General features: G+C 23.7%; 1 protein-coding gene across 6 annotated transcripts in view; it reads right to left on the bottom strand.

Annotated features, from left to right (window-relative positions):
* Positions 1 to 4495: 4495 nt before the first annotated feature.
* Positions 4496 to 24773, bottom strand: part of LOC119670009 (fasciclin-2) — a gene marked incomplete at its 5' end in the record, with an annotated part of 47499 nt that continues 27221 nt past the window's right edge. For 2 of the 6 annotated variants that reach the window (XM_038080090.1, XM_038080091.1), the window contains 3 exon segments: positions 4793 to 4916; positions 7852 to 8053; positions 24343 to 24526. In XM_038080090.1, the coding sequence (XP_037936018.1) occupies positions 4793 to 4916; positions 7852 to 8053; positions 24343 to 24526 (510 nt within the window). 6 annotated transcript variants of the gene reach the window in all.

The following is a 24773-nucleotide window of genomic DNA, read 5'->3' as shown; positions in this document are numbered from 1 at the left end:
AATTACATTTTTATTATTTTTAATATATTTATATATCTTTCCGAATATCTACGGAAAGATGGTCAGACGGTATTAGTACTAATACCTTGTTTTCACTATGTCATTTTAAATGAGAGTTATAATTGACTGGTGTGTCAAATGCGTTTTCATCATATGACAAGAATGCGAATATGACATCAAATGACAATATTTGTCATTGAAAATGATATAGTCAAAACGAGGCATTATAAATATCAAATATAAATATTGAATACAAAGTATTTGTGTAGTTTTGGATCAAAACCTAAGGTTTAAGATAGACCAAACAACTTAATTCGAGTCAATTACAAAAATGCTGAGAGTGAGTATCTCAAACTTGATCTATTCTAACTTAAATTAATTATTAGGTTTTTGTCTAAATATATTCCTCTTAATTAGCACTTTTCAAAACCGGACTATTATAGATTATAGAACAAAACCTGATATCTGCAACCTTTCTAAAACTCAGAGTGAAAACTCTGCCTATCTGCTCAAGCACTGCGAATTCCATACGACTTTCGTAAAACTTAATGATGTCCAGAAAAATACTATTAGATTTATCAATAGGTATACATTTTTTTTAAAGTTAATTTAGGAGATTTCCAACAGTTAACGCTCAGATCCCATATATCGTCTTGTAACATTGTCTCTATAGGTATAGGTATACATACGTAAACCCAGCACCGCAGGATCCACACCAGAGCGACGGATCCAGATCAATATATACTTGTCTCATTACGGTTTTTGTTACTTCTAGTGCAATAAAATAAAGGGTAAGCCACCAAGTTTCAAAATATATTGGATCATACTGAGCAATGTACAATAAGCATTGGGTCCATTGTCGCCTCTAAATCAGCAGAGTAGCAACCGAAGTATTTTTTATACTAGTCATATTTGTGAAATTTCAAGCCAAGACGGTATAACAATATCGGCTCGAATTTAATTTATGAACTTAAGGCGATTTCAACCAAAAGATATTTTAAAGATTTGAAAATATATATCATCAGGATTTCTTAATGATATATAAGAATTATATATGAATAACAATAACTCAAGAAAACTTAAAGTTTCAGTCGTATTTTAATTATTATTGTTACTATTTATATATTTTAATTAAATAAATTTCTCTATCATATATAGGTGAGAACAGATTTTGTTTTCTTTTTAAAACCCAGATTTAATAAATTATCTTTCTAGTTTGATTGGAAGTCGTCAATATTATTGTGGCCTTCTGAGTTAAAAGAAATCAAGATAAGTATACACATATATACTAAGTACTGAATCATAATGATTATTTAAATGAGTTAAAAAACTTTACATTATTATTGGGAATTATTTTTATTTCTTTATTGAGAGGTAATTATTAATAACCACTCAATTAATAACCACTTAATTATTTTTTACCATTTTCGTCATTAACTATTTAATGTAATTTTAATAATTTTAAAAATTAACTCAAAAAAAAAGTTTTTTATTTAATGTTTTTTATTTAAAAAATAAAGAATTAAAACAAAAATTATATTAATTAAAATTAATACTCATATACTTAATATAATAATTATATTGAGCATTTTTAATTTATTTAAATTCTTATAAGTATATTCATAAATTTTATTATGTATATTTAAATTAATTAATTTTTAATTTTAAGTTTTTGTATAAATTTAATTATTAATATTTTATTCACATAAGCCACAATTTACAATAATTACTATAATTATATATAATATAAGTTATATAAAGTAATGAGTGAAATGTTGGTAGAAAAAAAATAAAATTTAACCGAAAAATTATTTTTAAAATGATAGTGAAAATTTTTTAATGAATTTTTAATTTAACAATTTTCAATACTGAAGTCTTCTCTTGGTTTTTTTGTTAAGTACATTAATTTAAAAATTAAAATTTTAATTTAAGTAAATATTTATTATTATTTAATAAAAAATTTAAGTAAACCAATAAGTCAATTGTTATAATTTTAGGCAGTCAAATAAATCTTTTCTCTGTATTTTTTTAAGCACTCATTTCAATGTCATGTTTTTTAATTTAAAATTTATTATATTTTAAAATTAAATTAAATGAGAAATTATAAAAAAAACTTAGATTAAAAGTTGCTTTCTTATATTAAATTAAAGTATTTTAAAACTATGTTGTATGGCATGTTTAATATAAAAAGTTTAAGCAAATAAATTTTATATTTGCATTTAAGATGAATTATTTTGTTCATAATTTAAGGATGAGTGGTAATCACAATAAACATTTTCCAAAAAATATATCTAATCTTAAAGAAAGACATTTTGATCTTTATTTGAAGTCTTGTGTCTTTTGTGAGGTTAGGGTCGATTTGAAGATCTGTTATAAAATACACTACACTGTTAGGAATCAAGAGCTCTGTTTATTTCTATGTTCAATTCTAAAAGATCGAATATTAACAATAAATTGAGTCTTAATATTCAAAACAGATCGACTGAGAATAACGGACAACTTTCAAATCAAATGCCAATTTGGTAATGCAATAATGTTTAATTATATTAATTAATATTAATTTATTTATAATAAATTAATACTTTTAATTAATATTAATTACTATTAAAAAAACACTATTAAAAACACTCATTAAAAGAATTAATTTTTAATAACAATAATGCAAATAGATCATGTATTTGGCAGATATCTCGGCCACCCCTACTTGGTAATGCATGCCAGTAGGGTCAATACATTGAGTAATTTTCTCTAAAGCTATATATCAATATAGCTTATATTTTAGATATCAGAGTTAAGTTGCAAATTCTTACATGAAGACCAACAACAACAAGTAGATGCGCCATCTAGCTTAAAATAGTTGACTCTATTGTCAAATGGGCGTGCCCAAAAATCGGTATCATTCACATATTTGTATATGTTATATAGATGTTATATATATGTTATATTTGTATAGAACAGACTTTTATTTGCGTTAGAACAGACTTTTCAATATATGTGGTTTCTTTTTGATTGCAAATGGTTAGGTTCCCCCACAGATAATGTCAGCTACCTTTTGCAACTGAAGTAGGATGGCTCCGATATAATCAAATTAATACTCTTGGAAGTTAACAAAAACCTGACCATTCATATGGCTTGTTAAGGCTCTTTAAAGTCGTAAGTCTAAGGTTTTAAAACATTGCTCAGTTATATACTCTAAAGTAATCTCTACCTTTTCATTTTATATCTCCAGACGATTTTTAACCAAATTATTTCTTCATAAAAACTGCAGCTGTATTTTTATTCTTTAATTATAATAACAAGTGCATTTTTTGTTTTAATTAAAAAATATCTTCATCGTTCAAATTCCATCTTCTAAAATGTAATTTTTAACTTCGAAAGCTATGAAGTATTAATCTTCCTTACAGATCTGTATATTGTAGAAAATGTTTATTGTGCTGTTTATATTGAATGGATTATTTTATATATATAATTGAATTTATATTTATTTTATGTATAAATTAAATAAATAGTTTAAGGCGAAGTTGTCTATATTTTTAATTCTACTGAGGTGCTATAAATAAGGAAAAAACTAAACACAGATAATTCCTCATAAGCATTAATCTTGAAGATAAGAAATTTATATTATAAGGATTCTTTGTTGAAGGAAGTCAGTTTATAATATGTTAAGGCCTTCTATTAGAAAAATTGCGAGGACTACATTGTAGACTAGAACACTATTTAAGCCTTCTTCGATTTATATTATATTGTTAAATTGAATTCTTATATTATCATTAACTGATATATTGAATATCATTGAATATGTAATAGTTTATTTATTTTTGTTGCATCTTTTAGGCGCAATTTATAATTTGAAAAAATTATTGATATTTTATGAATTTTATATTAATAATATATTAATATTAATATTTTGGTATTATTTTGACATTATTTAAATACCGTCTGCATATAGTTCAAATATTTTTTTAAAATTATTTAAATATTATTTTAATAATAGTTTGATATTATTTAAGTATTATTTTAATAATATTTTAATATCATTTAAATATTATTTTAATAATATTTTAGTATTATTCAAATATTATTTTAATAATATTTTAACATTATTTAAATATTATTTTAATAGTGATTTAATATTATTTAAATATTATTTTAATAATGATTTAATATTCTTTAAAAATTATTTTAATAATGATTTAATATTATTTTAATAATATGTTAATATTATTTAAATATTCATATATGATTTAATAAATATTAAATTTTAATTAAATATCAATGATTATTGTAATTTCTGCATTTAAAGTTCCTCAAAATTATAGCACCTCGTAAATACATTTGAACTGATAAAATATAACTGAGCATTGAACTGTTTGCTTAAAATTAGTAAAAAATATCTCAAACTTAAAATTAAATTATTAAAATAAAATCTTAAATTAAGTAAAATTCATTGATTTATATTAATTACAATTTAAAAATTAAAAGCTAAGCTAGAAACTATTATTCTTTTCTTCTCTATTTTGGACTTTTAATAAATTTTATTTCTAGTACTTTCATCGGAACGCATATGGAGAGGGTTCGTCTTAGTCTAAAACCATTAAATTTATGTGGATTTGTTGAATGTTTTTTTTTGCTTTTATATTTAATTTTCTTCATTTTGTTCGCTTTAGTTTTTGTCTATTTTTCTATTTTTTATTTAAGTCGGTTTTTTCTATAATTTAACTTTAAATACGTTTTTCCACTCTAAATGCCTTCACAGGATTCTGGCGTTGATGGGAGCTTTTTAGAATTCCATTCACACTGCCGAATTCTTGCCAATTATTTCACCGCTGCGTGAGTGCACAAATTTTCCATCGAATTCCACTGTCGAATTCTGTTTTATGCTGCCAGTCGGTGTTTGCAGAGGTTGTTTCTCATCTCTGTGTGGTTGGAATGGAAAATGGATTAGTTGAATGCGATTCAAAAATGTAATTAATTAAAAAATTAAATTCAATACAATTTAAATAAATAATAAAATACTACAAATAATTATCAATTCACTAGGCTAAGCTATATCTAAGATTTAATTGCTAAAATGTTAAAAGCTCTTACGAATGATATCCATATTCAAATTTAATTTAAATTTATATTTATTGAAATTTAATAGAGTATTAGAGTATTATTATAAAAATTTAAATTCCAAAATCGTTTAAGTTTATTTAAAACTAATCTCAATGGAGGTATAGGCAGTCTATGGATATGAAACTTCTGCAAATTAACCTCCATGCCAGTTTTACATTAAATATTGAATAATAAATGCCAGCACATAGTCCTGAATTATTGTCCTATATGACTGAAACACGTAATGATTGGAAAGTCTAGATTTATATATATATATTATGTTGAAGCTGTTTTGAGCTAGTGCATTTAAGCACTTATACTCTTTTTTAACTCGAGGTATTTTCAAAACCCCTCCTTACACCTTGACAAGATTATTGTTTATCACTTCATCAGACTAAGCAATAATTGACCTCAGATCTGCATATTTTTGTATATTCTTCATTAATGCATCATAACTGTTTAATAAGATAAACATTCCTTTTCACATTTTATTACTAAAATTTCAGCGTACTGTAAAAACATTTTAGTTGTCGTCTCTTCCCACTGCAATACATTTCTGAGTACGGTCCAGGGCCTAGATTTTACTGGATTTTAGTGATAAGAAATAGATAGCAGCACAGATAAGATGAAGTACTAATTGAACACAACAGTAAGTCAACTGCATTTATTTTAAACTGTAATGGCAATACTATCAGCTGGCCACAACAAGCCACTGATCGGGCTGGTTCGGACGGAGGCTACTCGACACGGCCAAAGATGAATTTGAAGCGTTAATTGAAGGAAGAAGGGTTGACTGTGTCACTGTCTATCTCTACATGGCCTTCTTTCTCCAACTATCGTTTAAATTTGTCTTTGGCCGCGTTGAGTAGCCTCCGTTCGAGCCACGCCGATCAGGAGTGGAGTGCTTAAATTGGGGGAGCACTACCAGGAGTGTGGAGAATGAATAAAGATGGCTCATCGCAGAAGGTATTTGAAGGAGTAGTTGCAGAAAGAAGGCGTAGAGATAGACCGTGTCTTCGTAAGAGTGATCAAATTGGGGGAGCACTACTTGGAGTCTGGAGAAATGCGTGTCTAGCAGAAGCGGCCGCTGTGTCAGGTCGAAATGCTGTGTCAGGTCGAAATGCTGTGTCAGGTCGAAATACAGTAACGGGTTGTATAAGTTAAATAATTCTTATATACGCATAAGCCAACATTACTTTCAAACCTGAAAGTGAATGTATAATTCTTAAAATTCGGTATGGAATACTCAAGAAAGTTGTTGAGAATTTGAAACCATAGATATAACTGGTAACTGTGACGTCCCATGAAAACTATATATCATTAAATTATTGATCGAATGAAGAAGTCATTCCCTCAACTTGTGTCAGTAATTATCATAATGTCAAATACTAAAACCTTCATAAAAATATCCTAGGTTATCTAAACGTTTAAATAGATGAGATATCAAAGCATATTGATCACTATCATAATCAATGTAAGATATAACATATATGGGTATAAAATCAGTTGATAGAGCTTTTAAAATTCTTAACAACTACTATAACTATAACTATAACTATAACTATAGCTATAAACATAATAATATAATTAAGTTTATTAATAAATAAAGTATTATTTAATATACCACAAATTAGCTACGATTATTTATCTAGTAATGGAATTAATATGTGCAAATATTTAGGTAAATGAATATGTAGTAGATTAGGTACGTACAATGGCGATGTCATTGGTGATCCACCAAGCTTAACTGGTGGTGGTAGTGGTAGCGGTGATGGTGGTGGCTCCTTAACTAACTGCCCACTGCAATAAGGTAGCGGGAAACGCCAACCGTAAAGACTGCTTGGTTAGAATGTTTGGATATGGTTGGAGTAGTAGTAGAAGTGATGACAGTATTTTTTTTTGTTTTTTTTTTTGGTTTTTTTTTTTGGTATTTCATATGTGGCACAGAATGTAATAATGGTTGGTTTAAGGAATGCAAATGTATGATGTGAAACAAAATGTAAAGGCGATTATGTATTGAAAATGAAACATAAAGTTAAATAAAAAAAAAAAATAAATAATGGAAAAATACTTAAATTTAAAAACTGAATAGCAGAAGTAAGTCAAAAGCTGAAGATTAAAAACTTGAAAAAAGAATTTCTATTTACAAAGAAAAAAGTAAAACCTTGAAAGCAGAACCAATAAAGAAGAAAAAAAAGTAAGTAATATGGAAATTAAGGAACTTAAAATTAAAAAAAAATCTAATAAAGTAATAAGTTACTTTGTCTATGTGGTGGATGGAAGACTTGTGGGTTTCAGGTTTGGGATTTATGTATGTACTTTTAACTATAATATTGCACTAAAAATGTATGTACACTAAATTGAAGCGAGTAAAAAACTAGGTAAATTATTTATAAAATAAATTAAAATTATAATTACACAAAAATCAAAGAATTTCGATTTAGTATCAATGATTTTGGTCTTGCAAACACCCAAGTGTATTCAAGATGCATGTTCCTCGTTTCAGTTATATTTTGACTTTATTGTTGAGCATGAGTTGAATAAATATTCATTGTGTTATTTTTGTTAATTTTTGTTAATTTTTGTTAATTTTATAATTTTGAAAAAGAAAATGATAGAGGAAAAATTAAAAATTAATCACCAATTAATTCTGTTAGAAAATTTTTAGTGCAATATTATTTTAATAATTTATTATTATTTTTTATTATAACTGTTATATATATTTAAAAAATATGTTAATTATTAGATACATACCTGCCCAATCTGGCTTCATCATCAATTTCTGATGGTGATCGCTTCGCTCGTCGACACATTGTGGCCATAACACCCATACGCACTGTCATGCAGCAGAGCAAATCGATTATGAAGAGCAGAAGTAGTACTCCACCCACTGCAATGCCTACAATTGCTGCTGAAGAAAGCACTTGTCTTTTGGCCATTTGAATGACATCAACACCTGTAGTGTAGGAAAGATGAATAAAATAAATTAATTGTAGCTTTTAAATTTTTAAAATAGAGATTGGTTAAAAAGATTTTGCACTAATACTTATACAGAACAATTATATTAAAATATATTATATTTATTTAAAATTTTACAATATTTAATTGACTATATTGCTAGAAAGAAATATTTGATTTATATAAATATATAATTTTTTTTTATATTTATATGAATATTAAAGAATATAGAAAGTTGCTTCTGTGTACTTAAGAATCTTATGAAAATATTGAATACATTTATTTTATAAAAGCACAATTTCATATTGGAATCAATGGCAATGAGAACTTGGACAACATCGATAGGGCTGAATCAAAGCTAGAATTCTGTAGATCAAAGTCTTATTACAGAATATATTGCTCCACGACAAAGTCTCTAATAAAAAAGTGGATTGTCATCGAAAGGGACAATCGACTTCGGGATTGGGGTAAGAATATTCCTAAGGCAATTCATGCTTGTCGTAACAGATGACTGAGATGCAATGGGTAGCGTTCCATACTGTTTGGAATAGTAGTAAGTGAGTTTCATTTGTGGCATCCGATTAGGGGTTTAACTCTGATACCATGGGGTCAGGAACCACACCTTTGGTTATCCTGAAAAGTTGTGGTTGGCGTTTAATCAGAGTTTTATGCTGGCCGTGTTTTAAACCCAAATTTAATCGGGTAAAATGTCTAGATTCATTTACTTTCATTTGATGTGAAGTGGCATTTTATGAAAGACCTATAGTTACATTCTGCATGGCTACCAAGTTTTGATCTTTGATCGGAGAGGAATACTAAAATTGGAGCTGCTATCCTTATCTGGTATTAAGAAAACTATTACGGGAGACATTTCGGTGTTCATTTGAAGGACTGAGTATTGTCTAATTAGTTAGAGTCAGTTGTTAACCCAGAAGTTCTATCAGGGAGCAAGAATACTGAAATTGAAGCTTCTATACTCGAATGGTATTAAGAAATCTTTAATGGTATACTATTTTGTGTTCAGCGGAAGGGCTGAGAATTATCTCTTCAGTTAGGATCGTTTGAAGGATAAAGAAGGTAAGCAGTTGTGATAATATAGTTAATGTGAGTGTGATTAAAGATCTCAAAGAAAAAGCTAAGTTATTTCGGTAAATTATTATGTTATTAAAATTATGTTGAGCCTTTTCCGAGTTAGTGCATCTAGGCACTTTTACATTTTAATAGCTGGTGGGTTTCTGCAGAGTCCCATCCATCTCACTGCGTCAATGTACCATAGAATATTTCAAATAATAGTATAGGTGGAATATTTATAAGATATGTCATATCTCATGACTAGCAGTTTCAGTAATAGAATTTATTTTGGATGTAATAGCTTATAATTGGGAAAGCAATAGAGGTAAACGTAAAAATTAAGCTGGCTGAGTTTTGAAGAACCATGGATATTGGGTTGGTTCTTACAGTTGTTATTTACGTAGTATAATATTTTCATGTTTAAAAAGAAAATATTTAAGCAATTTTCTATATTCCTTCTTAAAATTAATTTACATATAAATTAAAATTAAATACAAAATTATTTATTTTAAATTTATTTTATATTAAATTATTATTAATATAGTTAAAAATTATTGTTTTATTTTACATTTTTGTGTGTGTATGTTAAAATATTTCCAAAAGTTTAAAACCATATGAAATGAAAGGAAATCAAGTCAAATCAAAAAAAAAAAAAATTAAAAGAAAAACTAATTTAAAAGTAATAATTATTTCAAATCAAAATAAAATATTATACAATGAAACTAAAATAAATTAAAGGAAATATGAATAACAAATGCACCAATTGCCAATTAAAATTATATAAAAGCAATTATTATATTATACTCGGATTTTGTTACATAGAATTACGAAAAGGGCATGCAAAGAGACTTGCGTTTTATTTAAAATATATCAAAAAATATTTAAAATAATTAAAATAGAATTGACTTAAATAATAGCAATATAAATATCAATAAATAATATAACAATTCAACATAATGCAAATTATATACATAAAGGAAAATTTTTTTTCAAAAATTACAAAGCATATTTGAAAAGTTAAATTTATAAAGTAAATAAATACCATAATAATTTCTTTTAAAAAATATACAAATTCAAATATTTATTATGTATATATATATATAGAAGAATTTGATTTCAAATGAAAATATATAGAAAAGCATTTCAAAGGACAAAACGGGTGAGGCGGCGTTGTGATATTGCAATCTTGTGGTTTGTTTCAAATATTTGTACTCGGATTTCTGTTTGTGGTGAACAAAAAATAAACAAATAAACGAGAATTTGTTTTACTTATAATAAATTTAGGTTACCAAATTTTAATTAAAAATTTTTAATACTTTTCACCAATAGTTTAATAATTTTTTAGTTATTTTTTAAAATTTAATTTGATTTTTTAAAAAAATTCTATATAGAAAAAGTCTACAAAGAGTTATTGTGTTAAAATTGCTTAGTGTTTGTTAGTAAAATAATTAATATTTTTTTCTCTAACTAATAAATGAATAAATGTATTTATATATATAAATTGTTAGCTTAGGAAAAAATTTGTTAAATAGAAATAAGTTTTCGTTTTGTTGATTGGTTTAATTTTTTTTGTTTGTACATTTTTATATGTGTATATATAGATATACGTGATTAACATTTCAAAATAATTTAATATACATAAAAACACAATTAAAAAAAAATATATATATATATAGATATTCAAACAAGTTAAATGTTATTTTATTTACTACATTAATTACCTGAAAAGTAGAGCAAACATATTTTTGGTAGTATTTTCACACAATTTTTTTATGAGTTATGAGTGCTGCAAAAAATTATTAATTCACTTTTGCACACACAAAGTAAAACTATTTATTTTTTTCATAATTTTAAATAATATTCAAAACTTTTTCATTGTAAAAACATTTTATGTTAAATTAGATTTTAAAAAAATAATTTTACAATAATACAATAAAGGTAATAGTAAAAAATTAGTTCAATCCAAATTACTAAGTTTTTGAGGTTTGATTTAATTAACATTTTTTTTAAATAAAAAATTACTTTGTAAGGTTTAAAATATAAATAAAATTAAAAATTATTGAATATAAAAGTTGAATTTCCTTCTGTACTATTTATTGAATTACATATTTCTGTACGTAATATCGAAATTGTTTTTTTTAGTTACAAATTTAACTTTCACCAAAAAATATGCAATAAAATAATTATTTTCATATATCTGCATATTTTATTTTTGCCCAAAAATATGCAACTGAAAATAATATGAATTAATTTCGTTGTATCAATAAGCAATTATTCAAAAATCAGTACCGGAGGAAGAGAAGAAAATATTAAAATATTTATTTATTCAAAATAATAAATATAAGTTATTATTTTTTTAATTGGTTCAATTAAAATAAAAATAAATAATACCTTGAAAGATAAATATCTACATTTAATTGACTCTTCACTAAAGTTCAAAAAGAAATTCTTCTGCATCATATTGTTATTAAATAATTAAGTTTTATTTAATTATTTTTAAGTCAATATAATTTATGCTATGAAAACACATTTATATTTTGTATAAGTTATTATGTAAATCTAAGTATACTTAAACATATAATTAAAATGTATTGTATTAAATTATGTTATTTACAGCTTCTTATTATTTTGATTTAAATAATTTGGTTATTAAATGTTATTCTTGCTGTTTTGAAACCACAGCATAAACAGGCGGGTTAATTAATTAATTTAAAGATTTCGTCTAATTGGTACATTTAGCTAGTAACAATTGATTGGGTGGAAGAAACGCATAATTTCATAAATATGTAATTATTTCCGAGTAATAATAATAACAAATAATTCTAGTTGAGGAATATATTGTATGTTCGTATTTATATTAAATTTTTCTCCTCACTTAACTACACATGTGTATAAATATTTACTTGTCCTAAACATATTATTCTATATGCGTTAAAAGTAAACTGCTACGAATAAAAGTATAATGTATGAAATTTACAAAAGCTTGTATCTTAAGCATATAAATTTATTATTTCTTATTAATAAATTTTTCAACTGCATTTTCATTTACAAATGATATTTTCATGAATGTTACTTTTTACAAGATGTAATCGAGATTTAAATAATTTTCTAGTTAGTTTTAATTATGCATATTTTATTATTAGTTTATCTAATAGTACGCAATATATATTATGTACCTAAACAAATAGGGTCAAAAAACAACAAAAGTTTTAAATATACTTAAATATTTGACTTGTTTGAAGTGTCACGGAGTTTAAAGTTGATCATATCTATTATAATAATATTAAAGTATAGTTGTCATACATAACGTATTATTAATAAATCAACTATTTCAATATAACACATATTGTATAATATAAATTTTGTTTAAGGCAAAAGTTTTATAATTTATACCTAGAAAAACTTCAGGTGCTCTTGTTGCTTCCGGAATATTAACAAAAATAATTTTTAGTCAGAAAAAGAAAAATAAATTAAAAATTATAAACTATATTTTATAGATGACTTCAATAAATTATTTGAAATACCTTATAACTTTTGCTTTTACCTTGATATTTATTAAAAATTATTTTGTTTTTCAAAGCGATCTATACAGATAATGCCTTTACAGATTTATAATTACATTATTTTTAATGAAATTGGGTGAGACTTTATCTTATGAAACTAATATATTAATTAACGAGGTTAGTTCAAAACAAAGAGAGGAACAAATATTTACAAAAATATAAACGTTGAGGAGAGTTGGGAGATATAATTAAATAATTAATTAAAAAACTTAAAGTTATAATCCTCCTCAATTTACTCATCAATCTCGTATTTCTAATATATTGATTATTAGAAATACGAAATATTATTTCCTATGACGACAATAATTTATCGAAAAGAAAAATTTCGATAAATTATAATTTAAAAATTCTGTTATTCCTAAAAGTATGCAATTATATTTAAATTAAATTCAACAAAATAATGATTTTTATTTTTAATGTATGCAATAAATAACTACTGCAATAAATTCGTTTTGGATCGGTTTTGAGACGGATTTGAAACGACTCAAATTTTAATATCAGGACCAACTTTTTGGAAGTGAAATCAAATCACAAATCGAACTGTGGAAGATATATTAAGAAGAAGCATTTTAATCAACTTAATGATTGAGAATATCGATCCTTCGAACCACTTAAGAATGCTATGTTTATCATAACTAAAGCTATTAGCTTTTTAACTGAGTTAATAGTTGAGAGTACAGAACCAACAAGTCATTTAGGAAAATTAGTTTTCCTTAACTGAACATACTGGATTTTTAACCCATTTAATGTTTCAAAACAAGGTCATCACTCCAATCTAACTTAACCTCAAGGTTGGGTTAGTATGGAACTTTAGAACCGCCTCAGATATTTATATGTATCAATAAAGTAAAACATTTTCTTATAGTACACGGATGTTTAATATATAGAGAATTTGAATTATAAATAGTAATAATAAAATAAAAGATACATATAAGTAATAGTAAGATTCTATTATAGTAAACGATATCGTAAATAAATTATTAGTCAAGTTAAGTTAGTTTGGAATGGGGACCCTGTATAACAAATAATAGCGTGTTTATTATAGTAAACGATCGTAAATAAATTATTAGTCAAGTTAAATAAGTTTGGAATGTGGACCCTGTACAACAAATAACAGCGTGTTGTGTTACCACTGAAAATCATAAGTAATATTACAACTTTTTTAATATAGTATAAAGAAATATAGTTTAAAAAGAAAATTCAGTATAATTAAAATTAAATTATAATTAAAAATGAGTTATATTTGTGAGTTACGAGTATTTTAATAATTATTAGTATAACCTTTAAATTTAGTCTTTATGTGTAAATTTGTCTACAAGCACGATCCCCTATATTAATAGAATTAATTTATTTCTACTAAAAAAATGTTTTTTGAAAATCAATGATTAATAATAAGAATATACTAAAGATAAAAATGTTAAAAATATACGAAACAAAAATCTAAAATAATAGAAATTGTCTATAATATACATGACTCTTTATTTCTATTAATTATATAGTATATTTTGTTCAAAATATAATTATTGCATGCAACTTGTATATAAATATCAAATGATTTTATATATATATATATATATATATATAATTTAATAAATTGAATAGAATGAACTAACAGGTCTAAGTCGGTACCTTGCATTGCCGTAATAACCTAAGCTACTTAATGATTTGTGGAGAAGTATAAGACGGCTAAACGAAAAATGATGTAATATCTTTATTATGACATTAAAAATTAATACTGTTCTTATATATGTCACATTATTTACTACAACTATTTATATTATACAGATAATAAATCTGGGTATTAATGTATGTCCATATATATAAAATTATTAAGTTATATTTATATAGAACACAAATATAACGTACTATTCGTGATTAATAATACGTGACGTATAGTAAATTAAAGCAGTTATCAACTTATTGCAGTAAATAAAATAACCACTAATTAGGCTCCTAAATTAGGAGTCTGAGTTAGTCATTTCATTTCATTATTAAATTCTGTTGTTGTGTTTTTCGTTGCTCTTTATATTTTTTGACCATATATAACAAAACATAGCATAAACAAATTATTTTAATAAGCTATACTATGTTCAGACGCACCTTAATTTCGCAAAAATGTTAATATCAACTTCGTTTCAGTGAAATTAAGTTGATTTTTCTATACAAAATGATTTCCTTAATTTGGGACAGTGTGAATACTTTCGAAATAAACTTAATTTCATTTTTACGAAATTAAGAAAATTTGGCTGTCTGAACATAGTATTAAACTTGTTTTAAACTAGAAATATTGTTTCCTATTATTTATAACTTTTAATAAAAAATAAGTAATGAAAAATAAAATTATAATATTATAATTGGACTTATATTTTACACACGTACTATGATAATTATTTTATTATTAATAAAATTTGTTAATTTGTTTAAACATTTTTTTATTTATTGTTTTTTTTTATAAATTTGGCAGTGTTAGTCACATTTAATATTTACTTTTTCGTTTTTTTTTTTTCAAATACTTATAGTTTTAAACCATTTTGCTATGTTCTTGAGATTATGTTAATATACAAGTACTATAGATTATTAAAAATATATTTCAAATTTCAAAATAAAAATCCAAATAAAAATTAATTTTTCTTTTTAAAAATAAAATATTTTATTAAAATATTTATGCTTATAGTAGTTAAATAAATGCATTCATTTATATGTTTTAAAATTATTTTAATTAATATTTTCACTAAATAATTTGACTAACTACAGTTTTTCGTTAAACCTAACAGTAGAGTTGAGAAATAATTATTGTTCAATAATTAACAGCAAATAAATTGAAATTAATTTCAGTTATTAACGTCTTATAGAAAAATTAATTAAACAACATACAACGATACGATATTTATACATGCATTTAACAGCAATTACACATATTTTATATATTTTTTTATTTTATTTTTTTTTTGTATTTGAAGTTAGTTTTATATGTTATATATCAAATTCTATTATTAATTAATTTTTTTTGTTTTTGTACATTTACTTAAAATGGAGTTAGTTTGCATTATTTGGTTTTAATTACTTTTAATTATTGCGCTTAAAGTATAATTTCTTGTTATTTTCTAAATTATTTACATTGCACTCACAATCTATGCGGTGTTTTTCATTACTCTATGAAGTTTATTCAACCTTAATTTTTTAATTTATTTGCTATTTTGTTTTTTTGTTAAATCTTAATTTCCAGCACAATTCAAATTCGTCTTCTATTTTTATTATTATTTTTTCCTTACGCTTTATTTTTTTTTTTCTTACAAATCCTAACTGTGCCATAGTTTTGTGGTTTCATAGTTCAGTGTTCCTTTAGTCTTGTTGCTACCATTTACCGTTGTCGTGCGGTAGTTGCGGCGGAGGCAACGTTACAGCTTCCGCTTGCCCAGATGCTTGTTAGCGTTGTCAGTGTTGCGAGTGCTAATGATAAAATGCAATGTTGCCAATTTTCTGCTTTTGTTTTGAAACTTGTAGCCGCATTATAAGGATTGTCTACCAATTTCCATTCGAATGTTGATCATCGTTTCGTTCGATTTTTTTTAGTCGTTGTTGTTTGTGATTTTTTTTTCGTTTTGGGTGCGTGTCATTCGGTTTAAATTGCAGAGAGCAATTGTAGCAATTGTTGTGGTTGTTGATTTTGTTACGCGCAAACAGTTAAATATACAGAGAAAAAGAAAAAAACAAATAGAAAGAGAAGAAAAAAAGAGTAACGGGAAGAGAAGGAAACATACAAAGATATTGTTTGCTTCTTGAACAGTTGCTAGTTTATTAAAAAAAAAGTTACTATTTAAATACGAATATGGCATCATTTAGCAACTGCTAACAATTAGTAGAGTTTGTGATGGTCGAGTGGGTGTGACAGTGGCTGTGGCTCTGGTGGTTATGATAGTGGTGAGAATGGCTTATAGTGGCTCTGATTGTGTTAGTGACACCATTTTAAATTGTGTGTACTTTATGCATAAATAATTTTTTTTATATTAAAAATTTTTTAAAATTTTGAAGTAATTGGGTGGTTTTTGGTTTTTGTTAATTGGGAAAGTACAAAATTAGGAAATCTTTTTCAAGTAGGAGGTCATCACTTTGATAAGATTGTATGTAGCCAATTATGGAAGGGGATGTAAAGGTTAAAATTTAGTATTTGTATATATATATATACATGACAAAAAAATGAAGTTATATAAATTTATAAGATATATGGAAAATAACTTGCATATAAAGGACAGATTAACGGATAGGCACTAATTGTAGTACAAGTATAGTCACATTAGAATTTAGTTTTAGTATATTTAGAAGATTAATATTATAATAGTTTTTTGAAAGTTGAGAATAGAGTTGAAAAAATTGGTAAGGTATGAGGAAAAAATAAAAGTACATTAGAATAGAGAAGTTGGAATACACTGCTATAATGGAATGTAGGGCTTATAATCTGAAATAGAGGGAAGAACAGATGAGTATAAAGCTAAGGTCAGTTAGATTGTATAGATAGTAAAAAAAACACATATGGAATATAGCGGTTATAATATGAAATAGGGTGAATAACATAACATATATGTAGTTAAGGTCAGGTAGATTGTATAGATAGAAAAAAGGTTATTTGAGTATTATCATGGGAGGCGTTAAAAAAAAGGAAAGGAAGGTCGTTATAGCAAGGTTTGGATCCTTTTGAGATAAATATCCCATTGCAAATATAAAAGTAAAATAAAATAATGTTAAGAAACATTCTAAATAGAAGTCAATAAATTAGATAGATAGACAAATGCGAAGAATTAATGTGGAGATTGGAAAGATAAGGACAACAAAGCTGATAACCTTGAGGACAGAAATGTGTTGTGTTATAATAGAAAAAAGGGTGAAAACATTTTATACTAAGAACAGAAAAATTAGATGTATAGGTAGATGGAAAGAATTAAAGTAGTTATTAAAGAAATGTTGGGGTAGCAAAGTACCTAGCAAAAGGGTAAAGTAGAAATAAGAGGAACGTCAGGATAACAGTTGGGATCGTTTAAGAATAAATAGGCTTTAATTAAAGTTAGTTAAGACAATATAAACTACAGAAACACACTGGACTAAGTTCAGCTAGATTAGATAGATAGAAAATATTATTACTATATATTAAATACGAGAGTCAAGTGCCGATATTTAAAAGTTAGTAATAGACAGATACAGAAATAATATTTTAATAAGATTAATAAAATATCAAATTAGTACTAAATTCTTAAATACAAGAGAAAGATTTCGACATTAAAAACTTAGTTATAACCATATTAAGCTGAAAATATATTACCAATCTTTAAATATAATATAAAACTAACAATCGTAACTATTGCTGAGCTAAATTATGAATACTTCTAAAGTTAAACACAATTTGATTCTTAATAACAAAGCATTCAGGGGTTGATTTTTGGTCCAAGAAATTAAACTGTTGAAAGGAGAAGAGGTTCATTGCTAATACTAACCGAGAGATCCTGTGTCTGCTCGACAAAAATCTACAGTTATATAGTTTTTCTTTAATATCACTTATTTGTAGAACTTAAATCATAAAAATTCTAATCTTTAATCCATTAAATATTTTTACTACAACTATTAATATATCTAATAATATAATAATTAGTAATTTCATTATTATTATTATTATAATAAGTTCTATATTATAATAAATAAAATGAACCATTATCATTTTATATAAAAAAAGATTTTTAATCAATTTTAACCAATATTTTTTTAGCCAATCATTTTTAATTTTATATCTACATAATAAAAATAAATAAATAAAATAACGACTGAAGTTAGTCTATGTATAACATAGAGTTCTAATAATTCTAAAAAGTACTCAAGTGGTAATAAGTCCACATTTAAATGTACAAAATACTAAGCATTATTATTTGAGAAAGTAAAGACAAGTTAATTATTCTATAGAATTAATCCAATGAAAATACTAACTATATATCGCAACCCAGGTAGTCTATTGTGCAGATTTTTGACGAACTTTGAAGAAATATTTAAAGTCATGATAGAAAACTACAGGAATAATGTTCGAAAAATAATTTACGAAAATTTTATTTTAATGATCTAAAAACAATAATATTTTTATAATTCATAAAAAAAAACCTTAAATCTAATTAAAAATATTGTTATATTTTGATGTGAGGTATTGGAGTTATAAGGCAGGTTGTTGAAAAGATTGGAAATTGTATTTATCTGTACTCTACGCTATGATATGTTTTCTTAGGTTTTTAAATATATATGTTATACTCTTAATAAAATTGTTTATTTTAAATTACGATATCATTTGTTTTAAATTCATAGTTGTTAAATGTTTTATGAGAGTTTCCGTTTAAAATTGTTAGTATATTGTTTTGGTTTAAGTATTGGAACCACACATCTGGACATATAAAGACAAAGAACCCAAACATATTCAAACAAAAACATTAAAATTTTTTAAATAACCACAGGTTAAATATTTTTCAAACTATATAGAATCACAATTATATTAAAAAGATATTTAAGTTAATACCAATCAAGTTTTAAATGCTGCTGCACATAATAAAAACATTCTAATAAAATTAATAATAAAGTGGCATAAGATTTATAATCGTTTAATAATTTATAAAATTTATAAACCACATATATAATTATTTAATTTGAAATACTTATTTTATATATAATATAATGGTGTAGTACTTGCCCCTTGAGTACTACATTATAGTACTATATACTCTGTCCTCTTTTGTAGAGTATATACTTATATGCTCAACCATACATCTATATAAACTGTGTTAAAATTGTGAATAGCTAGTTTGTAAAAAATTGGAATAATAATGATAATTATACGAAATTTTTAAAAAACCACAGATATATAATTAATAGACTTAAGTGTTCTCCAGATCAGAGTCTTCGATGTGGATCTTTCTTGCATTCTTTTTGATTTGCTTAAAAACCTTATTCGAATGTTTTAGATTACTATGTTCAATAAGATTACAGCGCTAAATTGCTCTTTTTTGTATATTCACTAAAAAGACTCTAAATTGCATAAGAAATACCTATAATGCAATATATCTATGTCTTTCAAATATAGGATATATATCTAGTAGAATGGCTATAATATATTATTATATTATTTATAATAATAAATAATAATATTTAAAAATTAATTATTATTAATCATTATAATTATTATTAATTATATTTGTATTCTTTATCCATTGTAATATAGTTTTAAAATCATTTTTATATTTGCTAATTGGTTTAAAATTAATTTATGCCAAATAGTTATTAAATAATAAATTATTAGAAACTACTATAAATAATTACTTAAAGCTGTGATATATAATTAAGATAGATAATATAAATAATAAAATAATATAAATAATAATTAAATAATTACATTTTCGTACTTAAAACCAGAGTCTCTGGTAGTTATAAATAAATAAATAAAAAAAATTAATTATATAACAAACTGGTTATAATATAACTAGTTAATATGACACAATTTAGGTATTAATATTAAACGAATAAAAGAATATATCTTAATCTTATATCTTAACACATATAAAAAATATAAAAAGATTTTTAAAATAATAAATTTAATTTTTCTTGTAAATAATAAAGTCAATTATTATTACCATAAATAATTATTATAAAAAAAAATTATATTATCCTCCAGTTGGTTTTTTAAATATTCAGAGTAATTTAAAGCTACTCATTTTTTTATACTAGGCCTTTTCATAATTTTTACTTAACATACTAAATTCGTGCTAAATAGCTAAAATGTTTAAGCTTTAAATTTTTGCTAAATATTTTGTAAGAAATATTAAAAAGTTACAGTTTATCAAATTACCATATCACAGGGTAAGTTAATGATTAATTCGAAGTATTTCATTAGTTGTTGCCCCTTAAGTTTACATACTTTTTCAGTTTAGTGTATGTGTATCAAATGTAATATTAATATACCAAATGATACTTTATGCATATAAATACACTCATATAAAAAATAATATCTGTGTATATAGGTCGAACTCTGCAATATAGCTTGCAAATAAGTAGCATATTGATTATGTATTCATTTAGCAATTTAATATTTTTAAACTATAGCAATTTAGTATGAGTTTAGCATACTAAATATATACTATGAAGAAGGCTATTATGACTGTTTTAGATTTTTTACTGGAGCCTATTGTGCTAACATTAACAACATTTTTGATATAATGCTTAGGAGCAATGTAATTTTATAATGTATACATACATAAAACAATAATTATAAATAATTTAATTTTAATATATTCAATAATTAACCACAATATATGCACTTAATTAAAACTTAAAATGTATGGAAATGTTGCAGCAACACAAAGACACATTTAATATATCCCTTTTAAAATTATTGTAAATTACACCCAAAAGATAAAAACGACACAGATATTGTAATTAACAACAACAAGTTTAATTAAGAACACAAAAATATAAATAATAAAAATACACTTCAATTAGTTTTTTAATATTATATACTCTAATTATAAAAATTATTTAGAAAATATAGTAGTGATTAAAAATAGTGAAGAACTAGTGAAAAACAACAGGCTACATACCAGAAATAGTTACTAAAAACTGAGTTAAAATTTTTTATTATATAATAAAACGCACAAATTACACAAATAACACAAATTACGTAAATTACACGAATTACACACAATACGATTAAAAAGATACAGACGAGCGAAAGAATTAAATAAAAATGCTAATTTTTGTTTTAGTTTATGTATTAAAAATATTTAATTATTTTTTTAAACTTTATTTAAAAAATTGAATTAAAATTAATTAAAAATTAGATTAAACTAAATGAGAGAAAGAAAAAAAAAACTAAAACTTAAATTTATTTATTATGAAAATACAATAATTTAATTATTAAAAATTTAAAAATTTTGTATATTTTACAAAATGCACACACAAAAATATAAAATATTACAAAATTTTTCTTATAATTAAACTAAAAAATTAATATTTTGTAATATATTATATAATATGAAAAATAATAAAAACTATTTTTAATTTTAATATTATTATAAGAAAAATGTCTTTTATGTTTTTTATTTCTAAGAAAAAATAATTCAAATAAAGTAATGCTATTAATTAGTAGAATCACTTTATGTATATATAACAATTTATTTAATACATTGTTTATTATTATATAATTATTGCATATTAAGTGAAGTCTTAAAAATTATAAAATTTTAAGCATACAAAATTTTATTTACTTAATTAATTTTTTTTTTCATTTTATTGTAAATTAATTGAATTTTATTTCTTTAATTAACCAATTTATTTTTTAAGAAATAAAAATAAAATAAAATATTTAAAGGAATAAAGTTTTAAAAGGAAAGTATTCTACTATTCAAAAATTCTTTAAATAATATTAAAAATATTAATATTATTATAAAAAATATCATCAAATTTTTTTTAAATATATTATTAAAGAATACATACTGAAAATGAAATTTAGTTTAATTTAAAATAAATTTATTTATAAAATTTATTTTATGTTAAGCTAATTTGTTATTCATTTTGTATTTTCATATTTATATTTATTTTTTTATTTAACATTTTTTACGGGTGTCAAAAAATAGGAAAAAAAATAAAAGGACTTAAGTATTGTACTGGATTTATACAAGAGTTTTTTTTTGTAATTACAGCTGTCAATTGATGTTGTTTTTAATGCAAAATAAATATTTTGACAACTAAAATTACAAACAAAACTCTTGTGTGAATCCAGTATTAATAGTGTTGTAAAGTGTTCTTGTATTAGGATATATATGTAAAGTTTAATTAAAATAATTAAAAAAAATTGTATTGAAAGTGAAATTTGTTTTGGTTTTATATACTATAATTTATTTTTGGAAGGGTGAATATTGAATGCCTAATTGTATACGATTTTTGGGGTCGTTTATTCTGTGTCCTCTTGAAATTTCCCGAAATTAAAACTTTTTATATAATAAACAATTTAAAGTTTTGGCTTTTTCATTAAATTTGTGTTTTTATTAGTGATTTTGTATATAAAAATTCTTATATTTTATATTATAAATATTTTAATTCTTTACAAGCTCAGACAAGCAATAAATATAAATATAATTAGCACACAAAAATTAATACGGGGAAAAACAATTAAAAACTATTTTAAACACAAAATTATTAAACACAAATTACATACATCAAAATACACAGAGAGAAAAGCTAAAGACACTGCATAAAATTTCTTATAAAAATGTATATATGTATTTAATGTAATATATAATTATATATATTAAACGACACACATTTATTATGTTTATATAAAAAAATATTTAATATAAATTTTGTTTGTGATAAATTATTTTGTAATTCAATTAAATTGATGTTTATAAGAAAATTAGCATAAACACAATGTAAGCTTTAAGTTTAATAAACAAATTTTTAATTTTAAAAAAAATTAAAAATACACTTAAAAAAATTTATGAGAACTAAAAAATATGCTTAGAATATAAATGAAATTTTTTTTGTTTTTTTGTTTTTATATTCGATATATTGTGTTTATGTGATGTTTCGAAATAATTCAAATGTATGTAGTATATATGTAAATGTTTTTGTGTGATTTTGTGTGTATGAATTTAAATGTCAATTTTTCAGTTAAAATTTTGACATTTTCGAAATGATGATTTGTAATGAAATTCCACTATTCGAGTTTTGTTATAGTTTTTTTCTTCGAGACTAAAATATTTCAATTAATTTTGAATTAATTTTTATTCAAATTAAAATTTCAGTGTATTTTTGTGATTTTAATTTATACAATTTTAAGCACACAGTTGAGTATTTTAATTTTGTACTGTATGTTTGTTTTATAAAAATGTTGAAATAATATTTTTGACATAATCTAATAAATTTTATTAAATTATTTTTTATGGGAATATAGTATTGCCAATCACTTGTACAAATATTTTTATTTTTGTAATTATTTAAAAATCAGTTGCAAAACTTGCTTAGGGCGCACTTCTTTTAATTATTAAATTTGTAAATGCAATTTATTTATATTAGTTAGTTTAATAACTGTAGTTTGTTAGCAAAATTGATAATATTTGAATATTTTAAATGTAATAAAAAATGCTCAAATCAAATACGTATTAAAATTACAAGTACACATGCATTACATAAAATCAAACACAAACTTTTTAACTATGCAATTAAATATTCAAAAAAATACACTGAAAAAAATTCAAAACAAACTAACTCACTGTAAAAAAATAAAATAGAAACTTTAATAATTGCAATTTATTATTATTATTTATATATAATATTTTTTCAAATTAAAGTTTATAATATTTTTATATATTGTAATTATTTTTGTTTCTATTTTATTTTATTTTTTTTTTTCGTCATGATTTGTTTTTTTAAACTAACATCGATGCTAAAACACTAAACAATGTTATGCATGTTGTTGTTGCTATAGCAATGATTGTTGTTGCTGTAGTTGTTGTTCTGGTGGCAGTTCTTGTCGTTATGAATTTAATGTAGTGTTTGTGTTGCGAATTAGCCGCCGAATTAAATCCGGCAGAATACAATAAAGTTCCAAGATTATTATTAGCAGAATCGGACTCACCTCGTGTCGTCTTCATAATAATTGATGCAGGCGATGAGAAACCAATGGCATTATGTGCTCTCAGATCGATGTGATAATAGGTGTTGCCACTTAAACGAGACATCTCGAATGTGGTTGTCTCAGCAACATCAACAGTCATGCATTGATTTTCGAATTCAGTCCATTCACCAGCAATTTTGACACCCTATCAAGAAAATAGAGGAAACATAATTTATAAGTCCTTGGTTAAATAAGACAGATGATATTTATATATTTTTAATATTTATTATATTTATCAATACTTATATATACATTAAAGTTGTACTGCCTAACATTAAAATGAAGTCTATAAATATTACTACATGGTTTTACCATCGGTATTTATATAGTATCAAATAGTGACGTAGTGAAGATTGTGCCGAGGGAGTCATATAGGAAAATGTTTTTTTTTT

The sequence above is a fragment of the Teleopsis dalmanni genome, chromosome 1 (assembly GCF_002237135.1).
Source record: "Teleopsis dalmanni isolate 2A chromosome 1, ASM223713v2, whole genome shotgun sequence".
NCBI classification, from domain to species: Eukaryota; Metazoa; Arthropoda; class Insecta; order Diptera; family Diopsidae; genus Teleopsis; species Teleopsis dalmanni.
Note: the sequence above shows the minus strand (reverse complement) of the source record. Positions and strands in the feature narration are given on the sequence as shown.